The 26,090-nt window shown below is 43.2% G+C and overlaps 1 protein-coding gene across 1 annotated transcript in view; it reads left to right on the forward strand.

Moving 5' to 3' along the window:
- Positions 1 to 24,429, forward strand: part of si:ch211-218o21.4 (actin-associated protein FAM107A) — a 46,756-nt gene extending 22,327 nt beyond the window's left edge. Inside the window, exon 4 of the mRNA XM_037102817.1 lies at positions 22,086 to 24,429. Within this exon, the coding sequence (XP_036958712.1) occupies positions 22,086 to 22,241 (156 nt within the window). The 3' untranslated portion in view covers positions 22,242 to 24,429. The remainder of the gene's footprint in view (positions 1 to 22,085) is intronic.
- Positions 24,430 to 26,090: the final 1,661 nt, after the last annotated feature.

A 26,090-nucleotide genomic window follows, 5' to 3' on the forward strand; every position in this document is an offset into this window, starting at 1 on the left:
AGCTACACTGTTCACTGGTTGACTGATCTTCAATCTGAGGCATGTACTATGAATCAGGATTTGTACTTTTAACAACAAAAACATTCTTCCTATTCTCCCTTCAGAACTGCATAATAACTTTACTTTATATAATAACCTCACAGTTTTTATCAGAATAGTAACAGATGTCTCAATCTTTCTGACTTTATTGAGACTCAAACCAGGAATTTCAGGTATGCCCCTATGTCCTCTCCCTGTTGGTCCACCTGATGCTCTGTATTATCTTAACTGTACAGATCCTCTTCTTTGGCTATTCCATTTTCTTATCAGGCATCAGGCTCCTATTTCTGAAGATTCTGCTCCCTCTGTTCTCTGTCTTCAACTTTCAATCTAAAGGTTCCTGTCCATTCCTGCTCTGAACTGTTTGCTTGCTCTGTTTGTGTATGTCCTGTTTGTTGTGTTTCTTTTTTTCCATCCTTGCTTCTCAAGATTAGTCTGCCTTCTCCTTCTCAACTGGCAGGAAGTCACATGACAGCAGTAGATTCCTATGGATGACCCAAACCCACCCCTGTCTATTTTCTGATTTGAGCTCATATCCTGGACTGTCTTGGTGTTTCCTTTATGTCACCACATACACTTGAACTTCCCAAAAAAATCTCAGTTTCCCTCAGGTTCTCCTTTCACTCAGATATAGACCAACACTGTGCATCCAAGGAAAAAATTGCAGGTCCTTCATGTCATACAGATTTTCCCCTCCTTAGCCTTCTTTGCAGGCTGTCTCTGAGGCACAGCCTATAAGCATTATGCATTCAAAGTTGACACTTCTCAGAATATTCTCTTTGAAGGGGAGCTTTCCCATCAGCCTTAGCTTTCTTGGGAAGGCACCTGGGCATGGCCAGCAGTGTCTTATTGAACCTTTCCACCTGGCAACTCCCCTGTGAGTGGTATGATGTGGTTTGGACCCCTTAACTCCACTGCGTTCCTCAAGTTTAGCAACGAGCTTGTTTTCAACTCCTTCCCCTGGTCATGATGGAGTTGAGTGGGAAAACCCAATCTCAATCCAAAATTTTCATAAATTTGCCAGTGGTGCAATGGCTCATCATTGATCCAAGATCCATTCAGATCAATATCTTCCGTTTGGCACACACGTGATCTACGGATTGATTTATGAAAAAAGTTGTGTGTGTGTTCAATCCACACACTTGTTAAGTGCAGCGTGGTCATGGCGAGCGGAGGAACGGAGGAGCTTGAACACCCCGCGTCATTTAAATCCCATGTATGGGAGCATTTTGGCTTCCCTGTCAAATATAATGATGAAGGAAAGAGGTTAGTGGATAAAACTGTGATGGTATGTAGGTACTGCGGCACAAGAAAGCCATATGAAAGTGGAAACACATCAAGCATGGCCATGCATTTGAAGCCACATCATGCCAGTGTTTCACTGACAGGAGTGAAAACGAAGGCTGCTCAACAACCGCTTATCACCACGGCATTTAAGCAGCCCCTTGCTGCACAATCCGATCGGGCTAAAGCCATCACAAATGCTATCTGTGTGTTTATAGCTGCAGACATGAGGCCATATTCGGTTGTGCAAAACGAGGGCTTTAAACACATGCTGAAAGTGCTTGGGCCACGTTACGACATCCCGTTGCACAACAACTTTTGTGTTTTTCATTAATTATGTTAAAAATAAGATATTATGCCTTATGCACTTTAATTTAACATGTGTTTGACATAATAAATTAAAGACAAAGTTATGTTTATTTGTCTTGTCTTTTTTTTTTTTTTTTTTTTTTGCTGATCCGAAAAATGATCCGATCTGTGACTCTGATCCATGAAACTATCCGAACAGTTTTTTGATCCGTTACACCCCTAATATTTGCAGCTGTTTTGGTGTACTTAACTCTAAAGGGGAAGGCCTGAGCAAACTGTGTGAAGTGGTCCATCACGACAAGAATATATTCATACCCCCCGTTAGATTTCACCAAATGCAAAAATCAGTGGCAACAAGCTTAAACACATAGGTGGTAATGATGGGAGGGGAGCACTGGTTGCCTTGTTAGGACTCTTGTCTTTTTGTAGACCCTCATCATTAATGTGCCACTTCTGAGCCATGTCTTTGTCATGAGCCTGTTTTCCACCATTTGGCCAGAGGTTTGAAATGACATATTTCAGCGTCTCCCCCACTTCAGGAACATAAATGCCAACTGTCCTATGTGTATTTGTTATTTTTTCTCAGTTAGAATCATGAAATCAAATGCTGCATCTGAAAAAGCACTGCCCAAAGCCCCTCCTATGATGCATATCAATGTATGGTGAACGGCTTCTCAAACCCTGCTTAGGTCATTCAAGTGGTTCTTCAAAGTTTAGGAGTGGGCCAGGTTGTTGTCCAGATGAGTCAAGCATATTTCATCTCGAAGCCCAGCCCAAGCATTCCTCCACTGACCTCTGAAACTCTGCAGGAGCCGATGATAATCCAAAAGGGATTCTCACCGACTCGTAGAATCCCCATGGTGTAACAGAGGAAGTGACAGGGTGACTTGGTGAAAGGCTATTCATTTGTGCCAAAAGCCAGGATCTTCACTCTAAAGTGTTAAGCATGTGTCTTTGCACAGTACTGGATGGGGTCAGGGATTGACTTCCTATTTAGCCACCTGGAATCACAGCACAGCAAGAGGATACTGTCCTTTTTTTTACACAGAAAAAATGTGACTGGAATAAGAGGATTTGGACTTTAAAGTTATCCAACCCCCAGTCTTTATTAAGTGGCTTTGGTGCTGATTTATGTGTTTGTCTCACAGGTGTGGGGTCACTGAGGCAGATTTTGTGCTGCTGTGAGGGTGTGAGGGTAAGAGCCTGGCTGTTTGTCCTGGGTGAGGAGTCTGATACTGACTGCATTGCTTGCCTTGTCTTGTGTGTTAACTGACACTTTTGCCTAGAAATTATAGATGTTGTCAGTGATGAGCAGTGTTGGGGGTAACTTGTTACCAAATAATCCGTTAGAATACTCAGATCACTTTTTGTGTTGTAACAAGTAATGGAAAACGTTAGTTCTTTAAGTAATGCACTATTTAGTTAATTTTTCATAAAACTAATCCATTACTGGAGAAAAAAAAATGTCTTTCCCTTTACCTTTGTAAGCACAAAAAAGAAAATCCCTGAAGCACTTGCAATGTTTCTGCTGCTCAGCAGGTGGGTGTGTGCTAGCAGATGGTAAACCTACAGTTGTGTCAGTGCGCATGTGTAGCTAAGTAATTCAATATCACGGGATGGCAGAGAGGACTACGGAGCACTGGGGGTGACATGGTTTTTGTCTGTTTTAAACACGCATGTGATTTACCAAATGGCACATGTGTTTAAAGTATACACGCACATGATGCACTCACACTCCAGCTGAGTTATAACATCTATTACTTTCTGCAAGTCCAAATACTCTCAACAACAAAGTCTGTGAGCTTAAAGGATTCTGATAAAATCCTCCTGCTTTAAATGAAACCATGTAAGGGTATGCTTCAACGTATGTCTATGTGATACATACCTACATTAAAGAATCACTGGTCTCCATCCATGACACTGGGCCTATATCTAAGCGACTGCAACTGTATAAGCTTTCAATTCTCACACATGTATGGATTTTTTAGTCAGTAAATTGTTTTATGAAAAAAAAAAAAAAAACATATCCATGTCACCACCCAGGCTCTGTAGAGGAAAAAACAAGAGCAACATCCCAGTGAAATGCAAGTTTAATTATTTGTATGTAGGTATGAGTTTTGAAAAAAAAAATGCATGAGAGTTCCATTTTTAAACATCATATATTTGGCTATAAGAGCCCACATTTTATTGTTTCCATTGAAACAGCTGTGCTTTATACTGAATGCTTCTGCCCAGTCAGCTGTCCAAAAGAGCTGTAAATGTTATACTGTGTTTTTAATTCCTTTTATTAGACTGCAGAGTTACTGATTTTGGGCCTTAAAGAAGGTGAAAGATGTCAATACATTCAAAAATATATATGGAGTCGGCTAAACGCTGTCCAGATTTTGATTTTATATTTTACATTAATCCTGTAGCCACATCTCTGACAAGCTTTCTCTGTATCATTTCAGTACTGTACTGTTCATCCCTGCTGTTGAGGGCCCTGTTTACTGCGGCGCATAGTCTTCTTTGGGGCGTACGGGGATAAGTAGAACATACTCGAATTTATGCTCACTGTGACTTTTTGTCAGTCCCATTTCAATCTGATGGACTAAATTGCAAAGACTCTTTGTCTTCTGACCCTCTCTGTTGCATCTGCACCAGCATTATTATCGACAGTCTGTGTTTGGTTGTCTCTTTCTTTGACTTCTAAAGCACTCTCAATAAAGCAGACTGGGAGCTCATGTGCTACTCACTTTTAAATTATCAACCTCTCCAATATTGATCTGATCAACATGTCTTTCAGTTGAGATCTAAGAATGTAAACACACCTCTTGTAGCTGTTTAACCGTAACTGCAACAGTTTCACACTCAGTGATATTGCAGTTGCTCCAGCTCCATTGTTTGTGTTTTTGGTCTGTGATCCTTGACTGCTCACTCAGCAGGGCCGGTGATCCCACCTCTGACACCAAATTTTGTTGCACACTTCAATAATGAACCAGTGTGTTATTATTTTCTCCTTTTTCTTGATAACTTGGCAGCCTGCAAAATATATAGATATTGCAGCACATTTCAACATGCTTCTGCTTGCTTGCACATTCTGTCTTAGCACTAAGGTACAATGATTGCACTTGCAGAGCTCACTCAGGGGTTACACCCCCTTTCAGCATGAAAGAGCACCTATACAAATCTTTGCAGAAATTAGGAGCACAGTGATTATTCATTTAACAAATTGAATTGAATGAAATTTGAATACATGAAATCAAATGAAATAAAATATGAAATTAAAATAAAATAAATTATACAGGGGTGTCATTTTTTAATAAACTTGAACTCTGACACTGTGGAGGTTGCAGCTGAAAGGATCAGGCTGTGACACACACCATAAGAATGTATCTAAAGCCCTTTTTACAGAGCATCGCTGCATTATCTCTGGAGTGGTTGCTCACCAATTCTCTGCAGATGGTGAGTCACACAGAGTGAAGAATCTCTGCTCTAAAGACAAACCGCCTTGTAATTTACACAGAAAGTCGGCGCTGCGGCTCCTAAAGAGGCGTGACGGTCATGATGATCATGATGATCATATGGATGCTGTTATAATGTGTAGTGATTGAGATCCTGACCCACCAAACATCCTGGAAAGTGACAAAGTTATGTTTTTCATGCAAAATTACATAATTAAATAATTGCCATCAGTAAAGTGGATGCTGTCTGACTCTGTCACTCACGGGGACGGAGGCTGTTTTCCTGGGGAAAGTTCACTGAAGTCTTGGTCCAGAGGGCTGACCGTCCTGGTGATTTACTTTCATCACAAACATTTGGTGAGTTAAAGTTTTTTGCCGGTGACAGACACTGTTTTTTAGCCAGAAATGTGATGAAGAGTTGGTAGGATGGGCGGGAGGACAGACAGGATGGCAGATGCTTCTCCGTGTACAATTGTGCAATTTTTTTCCTCATATACGTTGCCAAAGCCAGTTGCAGTTACCACGTTACTTCTGTTTGGTTATGTAACTTTGCTTTGTGGTAAATTTCTCTTTATTAAGTCAAGTCAGTTATCAGTCTGTATGTGCCTCCCGTTCACACTGGTTCGGTTCACCAATAATGCGTCCCTGATACTACCTCCAGAGGTGGATCAGTGCCGGAGGAAAACCCTCAGACCCAACGTTACTAAACTAATTTCTAAAGTACAGCTTATCATTTGAATGTTGACTAGCGCCTATACATTAAAGCTGAGATTAATTTTGAAACACATATAAACCCAAAACAGCCCAAAATCATTTTCTTCATATAAGACCACATCTAGGAATGGGCTGCTGCTGCTTCTGACTCATTTGGATGTAACACATTGATGCAGGTAGTGATGCGCAGCACTGCGGACAGTGGTGAGAGAGAGAGATGATCCTCATTAACAAGAAGCATTTAGCTTATGCAAAAAAATAAATCTGTTTAAACTAGATATTTATATGCCACAAAACAAGAGAGAGAGAGAGAGAGAGAGAGAGTGAGAGTGAGAGTGAGAGAGAGAGATGATCCGTTGTGTGATAGCAGAGCGAAGAGTCAGCAGCTGGATTTTGCACCCATGGTCAGTAGTATTAGCAGGTGTATCAGGCAAACAAACAAACAACAACCACTATGACCATTATTCATTGTATTATTACATTTGTGGGAAGTTCTTACAATACAGATGTTCACGTCCCCACAAATGTAATAAATCCCTGCAAATGTCATTGTTATTACATTTGTGTGCATCCTACATTTGTAGTAGGCAGTGGCTATTACGTTTGTGGAAAATGTATTACATTTGTGGGTTTATAACATTAAATGCTGCAGATTTTTATTATGTTTGTGGTTTATTACGTTTACGTTACGTTATTACATTATTACGTTGGCGGGCGTTGGGGGCACCAAATGGCTCGTCTCTCATGACCATAGGTGAGTGTAGGAACGAAGACTGACCGGTAGATCGAGAGCTTTGCCTTCCGGCTCAGCTCCCTTTTCATCACAACCATGCAGTGAAGCGCATGCAACACTGCACCCGCTGCTCTGACTCGCCGGTCGATCTCAACATCATCCCCTCACTCATGAGCAAAACCCAGAGGTACTTAAACCCTTTCACTTGGGGGAAGGACTCACCCGGAGTAGACAATCCTCTGGTTTCCTACTGAGAACCATGGCCTCAGATTTAGAGGTGCTGATCCTCATCCCCACCGCTTAACACTCAGCTGCAAACCGATCCAATGAGTGTCGTAGGTCTAAAGCCGATGGTGCCATCAAGAACTCATCATCTCCAAAAAGCAGTGATGCGATCTTCAGGTCACCAACCTGTAACCCCTCCACACCACAACTGCGCCTCGAAATCCTGTCCATGTACGCTTACATGTAGGGAACCTCATGTTGTTGTACAGGATCTGCCCTGACAAAGGCCTGTGTGCTTTAACTTACGACTGTTTCCATCTTAGATGTGAATTTTTGCTACTGTCATCATGTTTTAAGAAATTGTGTCTTATTGGCTAAAGGTTGAGGAAGGTTAAATCAATTGCTATGCCGTACACAACTGAAGTGTCACAAATTGTTAAGAACAATGGGAAGTTTAAATTGGAGACTATCTTGCAATAGTGCATTTTCTAAGATCTGGACATCATGATAAACTTATCAACAGAGTGTGAAGACGTAACACATCTGCCATTATGTCCAAGATGCCAATGTACTGTATTTCAGAGATATCAGCTGCTAAGCAGCCAGGCATGGCCATCTCTCCTTGTAATAAGTCTGCCTGGCCTGAGGGGTGATAGTAAGTCACTGGAGCCTCGAGTGTGCTGCAGGAGATGATGAACAATTCCCCTCGACTGGAGGAACTACCGCAGAGAAATCAACAGCCTCAGTAAGCTATTCAGTAAACATAAAGATGCATAAACGACTTTTATCATCATCTGAAACAACAGATCCTGAAAAGACACTGCCTCGGTGGCAGAGAAAAGAAGTGACGTAAAATCAAGCTAAACAGGAGTACATTTTGTCAAGGCTCTCTAACACTAAAGACAGCTGTGGACGAGTTAAAAGACAAACTCACAACACTTCTTTAGGCCTGTAAGTACCATCTAACCATGTATGTTTACTGAAATATATCTTTAGTACACCAATGACAACACAAACTGTAACAGTTAGTGTGATGTTTTCTATGTACTGTGGTGTTGCTAAAGCTGGTTTGGCTCAATTCTTGAAACAGAAATTACATTCTCAAAATAACATGGACAAACCTCCAAACTGCCTGGCAATTGTTTACAACAGAACTGAATTTCTCATTTGTTTCATCAAATTGCAAATGTCTTAGTGCATCTTTGCAAATGATTAAGTACAGGTAGCCTACAGTTAGCACAGTTATCCCACTAATAGCACAATTTCCAACTGAATAGATGTTGTTGATCTAAACTGATTGTTGATTCTCAGTCTAATGGTTGTTCTCTCCGAAACCTGTCGGCATCATTTCATTGCATAAGTTTTCACATGCACAATAGTCTGTTCAATTGTCAAAATTAGTCAAGAACCTAATACCATGAATACCATATATGAATCTCTTGGAACATTTGATAAATTGCCTCACAATGGCAGAGTGGCTGATGTATGGAAGTTACTTTATGTGTGTGAATAAAAATTGTTAAAAATGTCATTGGCAGTATGAGTGCAATGTGTGATGTCAAACTTTGGAGGGTACTCTTACCACAAAATCCTATTATTATTATTATTATTATTATTATTATTATTATTATTATTATTATTATTATTATTATTTTTTCATTTTTCTACACAATTGTATTCTGTTCGCTGGACAAAAAAAACTAGTACAGTCACCAGTGTCAGTGAAGGGCTGGGCTAAGACTGAGAGGTGGACATGAGGGATATTTCAGTGGTCCTCTGCCGTAGTGCGAAACATCTAAACATTTTGACTTTCAGTGCTTACACAATGCCAAAGGGACAATGCATTTTGGGGGCACTGACTATCCATATGAGATAGGAATTTAGTTTTGACACATTAGTAAACTGCTTTGGGAGAGATATGAGCTTTTGCAAGTGAACTATGGTGTTGTTCTGAACTGTAAGACTCTTTTGCTAAATTTTCTTAGAGTTTTGAGAATGTCGTTTCTGTTTCAAGAAATAAGCCAAACCAATGGAGAAAAACTGTAAGTGAGCTACACGTGAAGATCATAAGATAACAGTCTTATTTTGACTGTCTGCTCTGCTGACACTTATTAGTTGCCTTTATTTGTAAAAAGCCGACTGAAAATTGCAGTCATGTGGACCTAGTAGTAGACAGACTATCATACTTGAATGAATCATATTGTAATGACTTGGGATTACAGTTATTAGTCTGTTATGTAACTTTGCTATACACTTCTGATAACATGACAAGGTTTATTATGTTCTTCTCACTGCAGTACTGACACTATTTGATGTTGTTTACAGTTAGTCATTTATGAACTTCTTGCTCAAGGAAACAAGGAGCAACTCAAGGTTCTATCCCCATGAAGAAACAAGCAGGTCTGCAGAGCTTGAAGATCCTTCTTCATCATTGTACCAAGTGACAGTGACAAGTAAGACTGAAGTGGCTGAAGAGCTCACTTAGTTGTGCTCTGTAAACCGTGTGGCTGTCTGACAAACATGTTTTCTCAGCAGTCCGTGTTTCAACCATCTGACAATATAAAATCATTAGTTTTGTACACAGCTGTTCTTTACTTTCCTCCTGAAAGAGGAGTGAAATAATGAATAAATCCTGCCTGCAATATCAAAATTATATTATACATTTAATAAATTACATTATATGCACCACACATTTTCAGTGGGAGACAGTTTAGTACCCGCACTATTTTACTACGAAGCCACACTGTTGTAACGTGCAGAATGAGGCTCTGCAATATCTTGCTGAAATAAGCAGGGACGTCCCTGAAAAAGACGTTGCTTGGATGGCAGGATATGTTGCTCCAAAACCTATATGTACATTTCAGCATTTATGGTGCCTTCACAGAATGTGCAAGTTATCCATGATGCCATGGGCAATAAGATGCCCCCATACCATCACAGATACTGGCTTTGGAACTTTGCGCTGATAATAATCTGGATGGTCTTTTTCCTCTTTGGCTCAGAGGACACGACATCCATGATTTCCAAAAACAATTTGAAATGTGGACTCTTCAGACCACAGCGCACCTTTCCACTGTTCACCGGTCCATCTCAGATGAGCTCGGGCCCAGAGAAGCCAATGGCCATTCTGGGTGTTGTTGATATATGGCTTTGCTTAGCATGGTAGAGTTTTAACTTGCACTTGTAGATTGTTAACTGACAGTGGTTTTCTGAAGTGTTCTTGAGCCCATGTGATAATATTCTTTACAGAATGATGTCAGTTTTGTGGGATCAAAGGTCAGAGGCATTCAATGTTGATTTTCGGCCTTACAACTTATATACAGAGATTTCTCCAGATTCTCTGAATCTTTTGAAGATATTATGGACTGCAGATGATGAAATCCCTAAATTCCTTGTAATTGTACTATGAGAAACATTCTTAAACTGTTTGCTCACGTGGTTGTTCTCAAAGTGGTGATCCTCGCCCCATCCTTGCTTGTGAACGATTGAGCCTTTTGGGATGTCCCAATCCGATCTACAGGTCAGGATCGGGGCCGATATGGGCATTTTTCCACTGATCAGGGATTGGCAATTCTTAGGGCAATGCAGGAGATGCTGAACGTGTATGAAATAGTCAAGCAACACATACATTTTATGCAACAATGTATGAATGTTACCAATTTACAATAGCATATACAGAATAATAAAGAGCCATATGAAGGTGTATGCTTTGTTTCAACAAAATAAAAAAAAACTGTTAAGGAACAGCTTGGATGCAGTTTTTTTTCTTAATGCAGCTGTATCATCCAGGAAATTATTAGTTAAGGCTGAGTATCAGATCGGGACTTGGTATTGGCATTTACTAAATATTAAATGACTCAGATCAGATCAGGGTTAAAAAAAAAAACAAATCAGGGACATCCCTACTCCTTTTATACCCAATCATGATTCTCACCTGTTTCCAATTAACCTGTTCACCTGTGCAATGTTCCAGACAGGTGTTTCTTGAGCATTCCTCAACATTACCATTCTTTTGTTGTCAATGTTCCAGCTTTTTTGGAGCATGTCACAATTCAAAATGAATTAATATTTGCAAAAAAACAATAAAGTTTTATCAATTTCAACATTGAATATCTTGTCTTTGTAGTGTAATTCAGCTTAATATAAGTTGAAAAATATTTGCAAATTATTGTATTCTATTTTAATTTACGTTTTCCACAATGTCCCAACTTATCTGGAATTTGGGTTTGTAATTAAAACAGTGTGTCTGAACTAAACTAAATGCCCTGCCAAACCTCTGTCTTTTTAGGAAAAAAATTCCTATCCAGCCACCTCCAGTGCATCTGCAACTGCCCCCCCAGTGGACGTCTGTCTCTAAACATTACACCCACTGACATCTTTGACCATCATGCCATGCCATATACTCTCTATACTATGAACTCTTGCACATCCCATTATGAAGAGGTTTGCACAAACTGTAAAGCTTTGAAAGTCTAAAAACATATATACTAGCTATAGTATTTGTTAAAATATTTTGCTTTATTTTGATTTATGTTCTTGACTGTTGGAGTAATTAATTTTGTTTTTTTATGCACCAAACAACAAGGCAAATTCCTTCCTCTAAAATAGTATATAATATTGCACTGATATTTTTGTAAATTTTGTTAACTATGTAATAAATGGAGGGAAAAATGAAAGGATGTTGTTGAAAAATGTGTTGAAAATAACTGAAATTAGACATTCCAACCAGCTGGAAAGGCTTTACCAGTTTTACGTAGGTTACAGTGGTTGTTTAGTATGCCTCCCTGCACAGACCTGTGTTTGTTACACCAATATAATGAGCTTTTCTCTGATTTTTGTATCAATGTATACCTCCAAAAGATTTGTTTAGCATTTACTGTGTAACAAAGAATGCAAGTGAGCAATGGTAATTATATGGGTACATAAATACACAGTCGTAATTATTTCTGTCTCAAAAAATTGAACAATTGCAATAATCACTTTACAATGAAGTAGATGAAATATATAAGACCATTTGAACTAGACCTTGACAAAGTGGAAAATAGTGCCCCCTTTTTGCTTGATGCCAGTGGCTGCAAATTACAAGTGGAATCCTTTAATAACTCACATCAGTACTCAGTGGTGACCACGCTTGGCCTTCATTTTGTGACTGTATCTTGGATGGTTGTGAGTATTAAAAAAATCACCTCATTGTCTCTAGGACCACATTTTGCCATAATGACACACACACGCACGCATGCAGACAGACAGACACACACACACACACACAGACGCTCACCAGGTGAAAACAATACCATGCATCACATAAGATCAGGCTTCCGAGAAAAAAGTCCTTCCATCCATCTTCTTCCGCTTATCCAGTACCGGGTCGCGGGGGCAGCTGTCTGAGCAGGGACACCCAGACTTCCCTCACCCCGGACACTTCCTCCAGCTCAGCTGGGTGACGTAGTCGCTCCAGCGTGTCCTGGGTCTTCCCCGGGGTCTCCTCCCAGCAGGATATGCCAGGAACACCTCCCGAGGAAGGCGTCCCGGGGGCATCCGAAACAGATGCCCGAGCCACCTCAGCTGGCTCCTCCTGATGTGGAGGAGCAGCGGCTCTACTCCGAGCTCCTCCCAGGTGACAGAGCTCCTCACCCTATCTCTAAGGGAGCGCCCTGCCACCCTGTGGAGGAAACTCATTTCAGCCGCTTGTATCCGGGATCTTATTCTTTTGGTCATGACCCAAAGTTCATGACCATAGGTGAGGGTAGGAACGTAGATTGACCGGTAAATCGAGAGCTTCGCCTTTCGACTCAGCTCTCTCTTCACCACGACAGACCGGTATAACGACCGCATTACTGCGGCCGCCGCACAGATCCGCCTGTCAATCCAACGCTCCATCCTTCCCCCACTCGTAAACAAGACCCCAAGATACTTAAACTCCTCCACCTGAGGCAGTAGCTCTCCCCCAACCCGGAGAGGACAAGCCACTGTTACAACCCTGGCTCTCAGGTTGAAACAAAGGAGAGGAGACACACAGAGCTCTGAGACGATTTCAGTATTTATTTAACTAAACAACCTGAAAAGAACATAATGTGGGTGTGTGTTGTATCAAATGTAGTGTGTGTGTGCATGTCTATATGTATTTAAGACAGCAAACACCAAACCACAGCAGGTTGTAGGCCATAGCAGCAGTCAGCTGCTCAGCCACCAGAGAGAGAGAGCAGACTGACTGAGGCAGCCTTTTATCAGTGATGCCACACCCTAAGGTGTGGTCTGCTTAGGACGGCCCACTGCTTCCTGGTTCTCCTAGAAGGCACTGAGAGGACAAGCAGATGCTCAACAGGGCCGTCACATCCCCCCCCCATAAAAAGAGGAGCCAAAGGGTATCCGAGAAACTAAAGTGAGTCCTGTCCTGTAAAACACAGAAGACACAACATGGTAATACAGCAATACAAGTACACTCTAAACTGCTCCCTCGATCCCCTCCAGCTCAGCAACTTTGGTACCTAAGAAGCAAATTAAGAGTGGGGAGAGAGGCTCAGCTGAAAGAATAAATGGACACTGTCTACTTAAGTCAGAGCATGTGACAGGGCACCAGCAACAATATTCTCGGACCCTTTGATATGACGAATATCTAGGTTAAAGGGCTGTAAAAACAAGCACCACCTCATCAGACGCTGATTTGGATTTTGTAATGAGTGCAGGAACGTTAGCGGGTTATGATCGGTATAAACTACTACGGTTCTACCTCCACCAACATATACTTCAAAATGTTGCAGGGCCCAAATGAGGGCCAGGGCCTCTTTTTCAACAATGGAGTAATTCAACTGATAAGAATTGAATTTTCTGGAGAAAAACCCGACTGGATGGTCAATACCATCAGGACCAGTCTGCAGAAGTGCTGCTCCAGCTCCCAAATTGCTGGCATCGACCTGAAGGTGGAAAGGATCACCTAACCGGGGAGCTGCCAAGACAGGAGCAGAGGAAATCAGATTTTTAACATTCACAAAAGCACGTTGACACTGACAGGACCAGTCAAATTTAACCTTCGAACTCAGGAGCTTAGTAAGAGGTGCAACTACCGAGGAAAAGTTCTTGCAAAATCCTCGGTAGTAACCTACCATACCCAGAAACCGCATCAGCTCTTTCTTAGTGGTGGGAATTGGAAACTGATCAACGGCCATGACTTTAGCTCTAACCGGACGCACCTGACCCTGGCCAACGACCTTTCCCAAATAAGTCACTGTACCTTGAGCAAACTCACACTTTGCTAGGTTAATGGTCAGGTTGGCCCAAGCCAACCGCTCAAACAAAGCACGGATCTGATCAACATGCTCTGCCCAGGTTTCACTGTAAATGACAACATCGTCCAAATATACTGCACACCCCTTTAAACCTGCTACCACTTGGTTCATTAGCCGTTGAAAGGTGGCAGGGGCATTTCTTAAGCCAAATGGCATGACAGTGTAGGAGTAAAGGCCTGAAGGTGTTATGAACGCAGCAATTTCTTGAGCACGTTTTGACAATGGCACTTGCCAATACCCCTTTAAAAGATCAAATTTGCTGACATATTTTGCAGTGCCCACCTGATCTACACAATCCTCCATGCGTGGAAGTGGATAAGAGTCTGGCTTTGTGATGTTATTTACTTTACGAAAATCAGTGCAGGGTCTGAAAGTTTTATCAGGTTTACTAACCAGCACACACGGAGAAGCCCAGCTAGAGCAGGACGGTTCAGCAATTTTATGCTCTAACATGTATTTCACTTCTGCTTCTAACTGAGTTTGTTTCTCCTGAGGGAACCGGTAAAACCTCTGACGAATTGGTGCCGCATCGCCCACCTCAATATCGTGCTCTATGAGGTGGGTCCTTGTAGGAGTGTCTGAGAACAAAACAGGAAATGACAAAATGAGATCAGACAGCTCCTTCCTCTGTGCTGTCGGCAAATGTCCCAACAATCTTTCCAAATTTCTCAGGGACTCTGAATTTTTAAGCCTGCCCTGCAACACACCAACATCTGGACTCTCAATCTTCTCTCCATCATCCAAGGATGGAGAGACCACCTCCCCCACTGAAGACACTGAAGACACCAAAGCCACCGGCTTCACTTCCCCCCCACTAATACGTGGAAAATAGGGTTTCAGCATATTAACGTGACACAATTGGGTAGTCTTCCGTCTGTCAGGAGTGGAAATCAGATAATTTAAATCTGTAACCTGTCGAACAACAGAATAAGGCCCCCCAAACCTAGCCTGAAAAGGAGATCCCACCACCAGGAGGTTGGCCAGGACCTGATCACCGGGGTAAAAGACATGCACCTCAGCTCGGCGATCATACAGTCGCTTCATCTTATCTTGAGCCTTTTCTAAATTTAGTTTTGCCATCTTTACTGACTCATACAACCGTCTCTTGAACCCATTTACATACTCTGTTAGTTCTTCCGGAGGAGGAGATTTTTTCCAATCAGACTGTAACACAGTCAACGGACCACAAACTGTGTGACCAAACACAAGGTCATTTGGGCTAAAACCAGTGCTCTCTTGTGTGACCTCACGAGCTGCCAGCATTAGCCATGGCAGTCCTTCCTCCCAATCACGACCCAACTCAGTACAATATGAGCGCAAGAGTGACTTGAGAGTTTGATGAAAGTGTTCAATGGCCCCCTGACTCTCCGGATGATAAGCAGTTGACTGGATGTGTTTAATATGAAGCTTTTCCAGAGTATCTGCAAACATCCCTGATGTAAAATTGGTTCCCTGATCGCTTTGAACCACCTTAGGAATACCAAAAACAGACATGAACTGTGTCAAAGCTTTCAACACTGATTTTGTCGTTATATTGCGCAGGGGAAAAGCAGCCGGATAACGAGTTGTCTGACACATCACTGTAAAAAGATACAAACTTCCAGACTTAGACTTGGGTAGTGGCCCAACACAATCAATTAACAAATGTTCAAATGGTTGATTTGCAACTGTTATAGGATGCAAAGGAGCTGGCTTAATGCCCTGGTTTGGTTTACCTGTGAGCTGACAAGTATGGCATGTTTTAATGTAGGCAGAGATGTCTTTCTTCAGCCGAGGCCAATAAAAATACCGTAAAACCTTGTCATAGGTCTTTTTAATCCCCACATGTCCCATATCATGAGCAGTTTTCATTATGCCAGCCCTCAGTCCAGATGGAACCACAATTTGGAAAATGGCATCACCGACAAACCTTTCGCCCTGGGGCAACCATTTCCTCACCAACATGTCATCTTCAAAGAAATACCCCTGCGCCACACTCTCCATCTCCTCCACTGGACGCGCCTGCTGGAGCAGCTCGGTCAGAGCAGGATCCCTCTGCTGCTCCTTTACCAGCTCAGCTTTTGAGACAGAGAATGGAAAGGCAGGTAAAGGAAATTGGACATGTGGAACATTTTTGTCTTTAACCACCAAGTCATTTTTGTTTAGTGTCTGTGACCTTGTGACCACACACGCTGGAAAAATCTGTTTGAATTCCTCACACTCAACCTCCACCGGGCCAAGAGCTGGCAAAGAGGTGACAACTAATGAGTGAGGAGACTCAGAAAATGGACCATCGATCAGATCATTCCCCAAAATCACCTGCACCCCTTGAACTGGAAGAGCCGGCCGCACTGCCAAAGACACCTCCCCTTTAACCAGATCTGAAAAGATGACAACCCTATGCAAAGGCACTGGAAACACATTCAACCCCATACCTTTCACCAGCACAGAGTCTCCAGTGGCAGTGTCTGCTGAAAATGGCAATACAGAGGCTACAATGAATGAGTCCAGAGCACCAGAATCTCTCAGGATTTTAACTGGAACTTTTTCCTCACCCCCAACCAAAGAAACAACCCCCTCACTCACATGTTTTCGGTAACCCGGATCAATATCTTCAAACTTGTCAAAGTTGTGTTTTTTCTCTGAAGGGTTCACAACCGATTTCTCAGAGGGACACAACGGCTCCTCAAATGAGAGGCGGGAAACCAGTGCAACAGGCTTAGTGTGCTGCTGTACTGCAGCGATGGCCTCAGCCTTCTCACGCAGCATGTTCACTGTCCCTTGCACAGGAGCAACTAAGGCTGCAGGTTTAACAGGACGGTAACCTGTGTGGGACTTGTGCTTGGACCTTAAAACAGGACAGTCAGCTTTCCAGTGACCATTGCCCAAACAATAGTTACAAGTTCGACTAGAATCCCATTTGCCAACATGGCTAGCTGGTTTGAAACCAGGAGAGTCACTCCCTGAACTCCTGAGATAACCACTAGCTCCGCCCTTACGTCCATTTTCTCCCCGGACTTTATGCGTCAAAGCATATTCATCGGCTAAAACAGCAGCCTCAGCTAAAGTTTGAGCACTCCTCTCACTCAGATAAGTGGTCAGGTTCTCGGGAAGAGTTTCTCTGAATTGTTCCATCAAAACCAGTTCACACAGTTGTTCAAAAGTCTTAACCTCAGAGGCCAGCCGCCAACGGCCAAAAAGAGTAGACAGTTCACGTGCAAATTCAACGTATGTTTCCCGGTCCTGCCTCCGGACGCCCCTGAACTTCTGCCGATATGCCTCCGGTACCAATTCATAAGCCTTTAACACGGCCTGTTTGACCATCAGATAGTTTTCGCTGTCTGACATTGATAAAGCAGCATAGGCTTCCTGGGCCTTCCCCGTAAACACACACTGGAGCAGCAAGGTCTGCTCTGAATCACTCCAGTTCCTGTTTCTGGCTAACCGCTCAAAGAGTAAGAAAAAAGTGTCAGGGTCCCGCTCTGAAAATTTTGGCACCAACCTTAAACATGAAGACACATCAAAATACGGAGACCCACCAGCTCCATGGACTCCCATGTTACCAGACGCTGGATTAACCATCTTACCCTCCTTTAACAAATCTAGCTTGTAACGTTCAACTTGTTGCTGTTCCCTCTGCTGAAGTAATTCAGCCTCGCATATCTTGGCGGTGCATTTCAGTTTCTCCAGTTCAACAGCGTGTGCCTGAGCATGAAGAACTTGGGCCCTCTCCTGAGCCTTTTCCTCCCGTTCCATTTCCAATTTATGCTGCAGGGTCAACAACTCTTTTTGTTGCTCAAAAGTCAAAGACATGCCAACCACAGGCCGCACAAATTTCAAAGACTGCTCTGGGGGACTGACCTGGGGAAAAACAGTAGGTAAGGTAGGAGTTGATGCAGCATCACCGCTTTCAATAGCAGCAGGCAACACCCCAAACTGCACCAAATGATCCTTGATCGTACTCAAGATACAGTCCTTGAGGGCCTTACTAGGGATTTCCACATCAAAATAGTCAGCCACCTTAAATAACTGCTCTTTAGTGAAGGTGTTTAACAGATCCTCCCTGGGATTCTGCAAAAACTCAACAGCAGACATGGTTCACCCCACAGCAACCAAATTCAAGAGGGAAAAAACACCCACACAAAAAAAAATTTTCCCTGGCAAAACTCAAGTTAGACTAACCTGCACAGCACAACACTCGGACAAATTCCCCTTAACCCAGGGCAACAGCCAAAATGTGGAACATCGTTTCCCTTGCTGACTACCTAACCAGGAAGCTAGCTGAGTCTCTCAACCCTAGTCTTCATGCACTAGCATTGGTGGGAAATTGAAACACAGAACCCAATGACCCGGCCGGGCAACTATCGAAATAGCAGCCCACCTGGACAGTCACGGAGGTGTACCCAAAGCAAAAGTTGCTGTGGCCACGCTAGTGCACAAAAATAACAAACTAAAACAATAAACAACGAGCTCACAGGTGGAGGTCGTTCTTATGCCTACCAGAAAAGTAGTTCCACCAACTTAGGCTGTTTCAAAGCACCACAATGATTAAGGGCAACAAAATGCAGGCAGGTTAGCAACACCAAATCCTGAGCCTACAACCTCATCACACACTGACCCAACACACATTTCCACAGAGATGTGAAAGCCTCTCCCCAAACAAATGCTTTCCGCAGGCTGCAGCAACAACATCAGCTTTAGGTACTCACCACAACAGACCACTGATGAGGCCAACAACACCACCCAGCTGAAACCTACCAATCCACCATACTATCCAGGCTTTCAGTATCCCGGACGAGCCCCCATTTGTTACAACCCTGGCTCTCAGGTTGAAACAAAGGAGAGGAGACACACAGAGCTCTGAGACGATTTCAGTATTTATTTAACTAAACAACCTGAAAAGAACATAATGTGGGTGTGTGTTGTATCAAATGTAGTGTGTGTGTGCATGTCTATATGTATTTAAGACAGCAAACACCAAACCACAGCAGGTTGTAGGCCATAGCAGCAGTCAGCTGCTCAGCCACCAGAGAGAGAGAGCAGACTGACTGAGGCAGCCTTTTATCAGTGATGCCACACCCTAAGGTGTGGTCTGCTTAGGACGGCCCACTGCTTCCTGGTTCTCCTAGAAGGCACTGAGAGGACAAGCAGATGCTCAACAGGGCCGTCACACCACCTTTTTCCGGTCGAGAACCATGGCTTCGGATTTGGAGGTGCTGATTCTCATCCCAGCCGCTTCACACTCAGCTGCAAACCGCCCCAGGACATGCTGGAGGTCCCGGCCCGAAGGAGCCAACAAGACCACATCATATGCGAAAAGCAGAGATGAAATCCTGTGGCTCCTGAACCAGATCCCCTCCGGCCTGTGGCTGCGCCTAGAAATTCTGTCCATGAAAATAATGAACAGAACCGGTGACAAAGGGCAGCCCTGCCGGAGTCCAACATGCACCGGGAACAGGTCTGACTTACTGCCGGCAATGCGAACCAAGCTCCTGCTCCGCTCATACAGGGACCGTACAGCCCTTAACAGAGGGCCTCCGACCCGTACTCTCGGAGCACCTCCCACAGAATGCCACAAGGGACACGGTCAAATGCCTTCTCCAAGTCCACAAAACACATGTGGACTGGTTGGGCAAACTCCCATGAACCCTCTGCGGAGGGTATGGAGCTGGTCCAGTGTTCCGCGGCCCGGACGAAAACCGCATTGTTCCTCCTGGATCCGAGGTTCGACTATTGGCCAAATTCTCCTCTCCAGTACCCTGGAATAGACTTTCCCAGGGAGGCTGAGGAGTGTGATCCCCGATAGTTGGAACACACCCTCCGGTCCCCCTTTTTAAATAGGGGGACCACCACCCCGGTCTGCCAGTCCAGAGGCACTGTCCCCGACTGCCATGCAATGTTGCAGAGACGTGTCAACCAAGACAGCCCTACAACATCCAGAGACTTGAGGTACTCAGGGCGGATCTCATCCACCCCCGGTACTTTGCCACCGAGGAGCTTCCCGACTACCTCAGTGACTTCGGCTTGGGTGATGAATGAGTCAACCTCCAAGTCCCCAGCCTCTGCTTCCTCTATGGAAGACATGTCAGTGGGATTGAGGAGATCCTCGAAGTAGTCCTTCCACCGCCCGACAACATCTCCAGTCGAGGTCAACAGCTCCCCACCTCCACTGTAAAGAGTGTTGGTGGAGAACTGCTTCCCCCTCCTGAGGCGCCGGATGGTTTGCCAGAATTTCCTCGAGGCTGACCGATAGTCCTCCTCCATGGCCTCTCCGAACTTTTCCCAGACCTGAGTTTTTGCTTCCGCGACTGCCCGTGCTGCCGCCCGCCTGGCCTGCTGGTACCCGTCAGCTCCTTCTTCAGCTTGACAGCATCCCTTACTTCCAGAGTCCACCACCGGGTCCGGAGACCCTACGGCCACAGCTCCGGACAGCCGCGTCAACAATGGAAGTGGATTACATGGTCCATTCGGACTCAATGTCCCCAGCCTCCCTCGGGATCAGGTCCAAGCTCTCCTGGAGGTGGGAGTTAAAGACATCTTTGACAGAGGGTTCTGCCAGACGTTCCCAGCAGACCCTCACAATACGTTTGGGCCTGCCAGGTCTGTCCAGCTTCCTCCCCTGCCAACGGATCCGACTCACCACCAGGTGGTGATCAGTTGACAGCTCAGCCCCTCTCTTCACCCGAGTGTCCAAGACATACGGCCGGAGGCCAGATGACACGACCACAAAGTCGATCATTGACCTCCGGCCGAGGGCGTCCTGGTGCCATGTGCACATATGGACACCCTTATGCTTGAACATGGTGTTCGTTATGGACAAACTGTGACTAGCACAGAAGTCCAGTAACAAAATACCACTCTGGTTCAGATCGGGGAGGCCGTTCTTCCCAATCACACCCCTCCAGGTAACACTGTCGCTGCCCACGTGAGCGTTGAAGTCCCCCAGAAGAACGACGGAGTCCCCGGTTGGAGCACTCTCCAGTACCCCTCCCAGGGACTCCAAGAAGGCCGGCTACTCTACACTGCTGTTCGGCCCATAAGCCGAAACAACAGTGAGAGACCTATCCCCGACCCGAAGGCGCAGGGAAACGAGCCTCTCGTTCACTGGGGTAAACTCCAACACATGGCGGCTGAGCCGAGGAGCTATAAGCAAGCCCACACCAGCTCGCCGCCTCTCACCGCGGGCAACTCCAGAATAGAAGAGAGTCCAGCCTCTCTCAAGGAGTTCAGTTCAGAGCCCAGACTGTGCATAGAGGAGAGCCCGACTATCTCTAGTCGGTACCGCTCAACCTCTCGCACCAGCTCAGGCTCTTTCCCCCCCAGTGAGGTGACATTCCATGTCCCCATGGCTAGAGTCACCATCCGGGGATTGGGTCGCTGGGGCCCCCGCCCACGACCGCAACCCAAATCACACCGCACCCGCCCCTTCTGAACCCTCCTGCGAGTGGTGAGCCCACAGGAGGGCGGGCCCACGTCGCTCCTTCGGGCTGCGCCCGGCCGGGTCCCTTGGGCTAAGACCCGGCCACCAGGCGCTCACCTGCAAGCCCCAACCCCAGGCCTGGCTCCAGGGTGGGGCCCCGGTAACGCCAATCCGGGCGACGTACGCATCCTCGATTTTATCTCCGTCATTAGGGGCTTTTGAACTGATCTTAGTCTGACCTGTCACCTCGGACCTGTTTGCCTTGGGAGACCCTACAAGGGGCATTAAGCCCCGGACAACATAGCTCCTAGGATCATTCAGGTGCTCAAACTCCTCCACCACAATAAGGTGCCGGTTCAAGGAGGAGGTCCTTTTTCATAGTGTCTTTAATCCTCTGTTGTCAAATGCAGTCCAAATACAAGACACATAAATATAGATGACAAGAATTAAAAAAAACAATACAGGAAATATACGCAAACATAGAATACACAGAGAGTGTGTATGCATGGGAAGCTTGGGTGACTCTAAACAGATCATTTGGCAGTCATTATATGTCTCTCAAATCATAACTGTTTTGCACTTGTCTTGTAGAAATGCATTTTTCAATCTTCATATTAATATGTAATATGACTGCTTTTCTTGTCTCTTGTCAGAGGGAGAAGGAACAAGAGGAGAAAGTACGAGAGGAAGCCCAGTTGATGGAGTTTGTCAGAGTCCGACAGAACCTGAGGAAGATCCACTCTGCCATCCAGAACAAGGCGGGACACTCCTTAAGTGCACCAGAAGAATTCACCCAACATGTGGAATGAACTCTGCTCTTATCTGACTTTATTCAACACCTACTGTTACCTGCAGTAACAACAATGTGCTGAAAGACAATTTGTTTAAAAGATGTAATACGAATAATAATAGAATAATAATAATGGATATAGCTTTCTTTTGTAGTTAGGTAACAAAATGCCGTTTGTCACTTTGTGTAAGGTAAACATTTCTAAGCATTTGAGCTTGATATACAGTTGTGGTCAAAGGTTGACACTTGTTAGGAAGATGTACAGTATATCATGGAAGTTTTCAGTTTCAATGATTTCTACAGCTCTCATGTTTCTCTGATACAACCAGCACCGTGCCTGACAGCAGCTTTGGGTTAAAGGCCTCGCCGTCTCTCCTCCAAACATATTGCTGCTCACTGTGGTCAACAACTCAGTGTTTGTTTCCTCTGACCACAGAGTTTTCCTCCAGAAGGTTTTTTTCTTTGTCCATGTGATCAGCAGTAAACTTCAGTCGAACTTTAAGGTTCTGCATCTGGATCAAGAGCTTCTTTCTTGTACAGCAGCTTCTCAGCTCATGTTGATGTAAAACACACTTGACTGTGACCACTGGCAACTGTCTTCCAGCTTTTTGGTGGTTTTTGGTTGACTCTTAACATCCTGACCAGTTTTCTCTCAGCAGCAGGTGATATTTTGTGTTTTCTGATGGTGGCAGTGACACAACTGTGCCATGCACTTTATACTTAAACAGTTGTTTGTACAGTTGATCTTCGGAGCTGTAACTGCTTTGAAATGGCTACAAGCGACTTTCCTGACTTGTTCCAATCAATGATGTGATCTTTCAAATCAATGCTGAGCTCCTTAGACTTTCATATTGTAGTGTTTGTGGTTGAGTGTAATGGCTGTATCAAACAGGTCCTATTAACATGGAATAAGATAAAATGGAGGAAAATCATCACCTGTCAATCATAATCACTCAGAAGTTAAGAAGCCATGCCATGAAGACAATTTGACACAACTTTTCTATTCAAAATTGTATTTTTGATCGAGCAGATTAGGTCACATTTTCAGAAGACCTATAATAAATTAATTACTGAACCAAGTATGTGTTGCACTCATTCCATCACAGAAACATGAGAGTTGTAAAAATCACTGGAACTAAAGACGGCCATGATATCACGTTCTTTACAAGTGGATGGAAACTTTTGACCACGACTGCAGTGGCTATGTATCGTTAGTTTGTTGTACAAAAACTATATGACCTTCTTTGACTTATTGATTGTATGCATGCCAAAAATTTCTTGATCTTAGCTAATGAAACTACTGATATTTTTCTAATTAAATGTTGGGATGAGACAATCTGCATGTTAACATGCTTACAAAGAAGAAATTTACTGATGCTAAGCAGTTACAATGTTTACCCAACACATCATGATATCCAAATGACTGAATAGTTTGACTACCAGTGGCTCCTGAAATGACATTTATCACCTCTCTCAAAATAACACGAATATTGCAGCATATGTTGGATACGAGACCTCAGCTGTATGCTTGCAGTTGGTTAGGTTTAGGCCCTATAACTACTTGGTTACATTTAGAATTATATTGTAGTTTGGCTTAAGATAACTACATGACTTATTCAACTTCAGTTACTAATGCACCTATATTACTTTATGTAGGCAGTCTTGAGCATGAACATGCGAAAAATGTGCCCATATTTTTTTGCAAACAGTGAACTGTGAACAAGTTTGTTTGCAACCACTGATTATGAACGGGAGGGTAATGAACTCCCACTAGAATTAACAACACTGATAAGAGTGACTAGGCATTATTAAATGGAAGAGGGTAACATTTCAAGTTTATTGTAATTTAATACAAACTCTGTGATGGGCAACACTGTATGTACAGCCAAAAGCAAAAACAGTCTTCAACACAGAAAATGGATAAATAATCACAGAAGACTATCAGTGTTGGATTTATTATTATGGGTCTATTTTTAAAAGTCTCCAAGAAGACGTTGCAAGGCTAGAATACAAAGCTGCTGAACAGGATATGATCAAAGCAAAGTAACTCTGTCACATGATGAAGCTTTCCAGATAAATCAAGTATGCCATATAACACATTTTGTCATTGTATATGATGTCTACCACAGGGTCGGGTCAGGTGGTAAGCATTCTTTGACTTTACAAAAGTAATAATTTCATAATTTCAGTAATGCATGTGTTAAAACGCCAACACTACTGGGGACAGGGGATGGATGGGAAAAAGTTTCTGATGACAAAGAATAGCATAGAGTAGCTCATTTAAAAGTGAACTTAACAGAACTTTTAATGTGTTCATTTTAATCTGTGTGAATGTGCAACAATAAATGTGGGTACTGTTAGTTAAAATGACTCACTGTTGAATTTTGCTGTTACACTGGACCAAAAATAACGACCTGCTGAAGTCCTGTATTTGTTTGACCCAACCATCAGTCCCCATCCCCCTTATCTTTGTGGAGTATTTACTCTTTAACTACATTATCTTCAATTTCCTCCTTTGCTGCCGTATTTATTAATATTGGTAGACTTCGGGAGTAATGGAATACATTAATAGGATTGAAAAACAAAAATGTCAACCTCATGTTTGTGCTACTGGTAGACTAATATTGCCATATGATTAACTTGTCAGTTTTTATTGATGCTATTTGTAGCTATCTTCCGACTTGAAGCAGTGTGCTACAGTTTTGTGTAATTTTTGTCAATACATTTTGACAATAGATGAGTAAAATTATCACTGTATCCTTCATAGAGATAGCATTAAAGTAGGAGGCTTGACCTTAGACCTCTGAGTTAACTCTACAGCTGCTGCACAGTGGCAGGTGCTTTCTGTCTATCCTCCATAGTGTTAGCCTTACAACAGAGATTTATTGCTATAGTCCCTCTGTCACCATTCCCACTGGCAGAGGACTACTATTTCCAGCCAAGGACACACGATCAAAATAGCCCTATCCGTGTATGTATTGTCATGTAGACATCTGACTCCACTCTACACTTGGGGCATGGTAAATAAGTACAATTATATGTAGTTATGAAAACTAAACCTTTAATTTCCTTCAATATCACCAGAATGGCTGCCTCTTCAAAATGTTTAAATATGGAGAGCTTACATGTTTATGGTGAAATTGATATGAGTGACCTAACAAGCATGCAATGTGATGCCACTCCAATTGTTGGCAGGGATTTCCAACAGATCCTTCACTTTGCCCTGAGTACCATTTAGCCTTCCTGATGAATAGACATATGATATTAGCATATTGCAGATATGTGTGTTTCAGCATATGACTGTTATCAGGTGGAAAATAAAGGTCAGTACATAAGAAAATATAAAGAAAGTGTTGCCATTACTTAGTCAGTGAAGCAGTGGCAAGGTTATTTTTACACTGTATATGTCATGCTCAGTACGTGCTGTATCTTTGTCAATATTGTTAATGGGATCCTTTATTTGTTCATGTTTTTAAAAAAAATAATATGGAAAATATTTGCTTCATTCTATTTTTAAACCCTAAATATCAACAATTTGTATTAGCCTTAAAAATCAGTCACACAATGCAGAGCCAAAATTTCAGAGTAGTGACATTTTAGACAGACTACTCTGTCTTTTTCTTCATTTTGTATTATGTTGCTACATATATTTACTATATATGTTTATGTACGACTGTGTAAAAGGGAATTTCAGTGTCTTCAAAAAAACATTCTTATGAACAACTGAGGTCAACAGTGTTGATGAAGGTTTTCATTCATCAAGGTCATGGTAATTCTAAGAGCTCCTTGAAGATGTTTCACCTCATTCAAGAGGCTTTTTCAGTTCTAACTAACTGGAGGGGAGGTGCAGGCTTTTAAACTCTATGTG

Source organism: Acanthopagrus latus, chromosome 7 (assembly GCF_904848185.1).
Source record: "Acanthopagrus latus isolate v.2019 chromosome 7, fAcaLat1.1, whole genome shotgun sequence".
NCBI lineage: Eukaryota > Metazoa > Chordata > Actinopteri > Spariformes > Sparidae > Acanthopagrus > Acanthopagrus latus.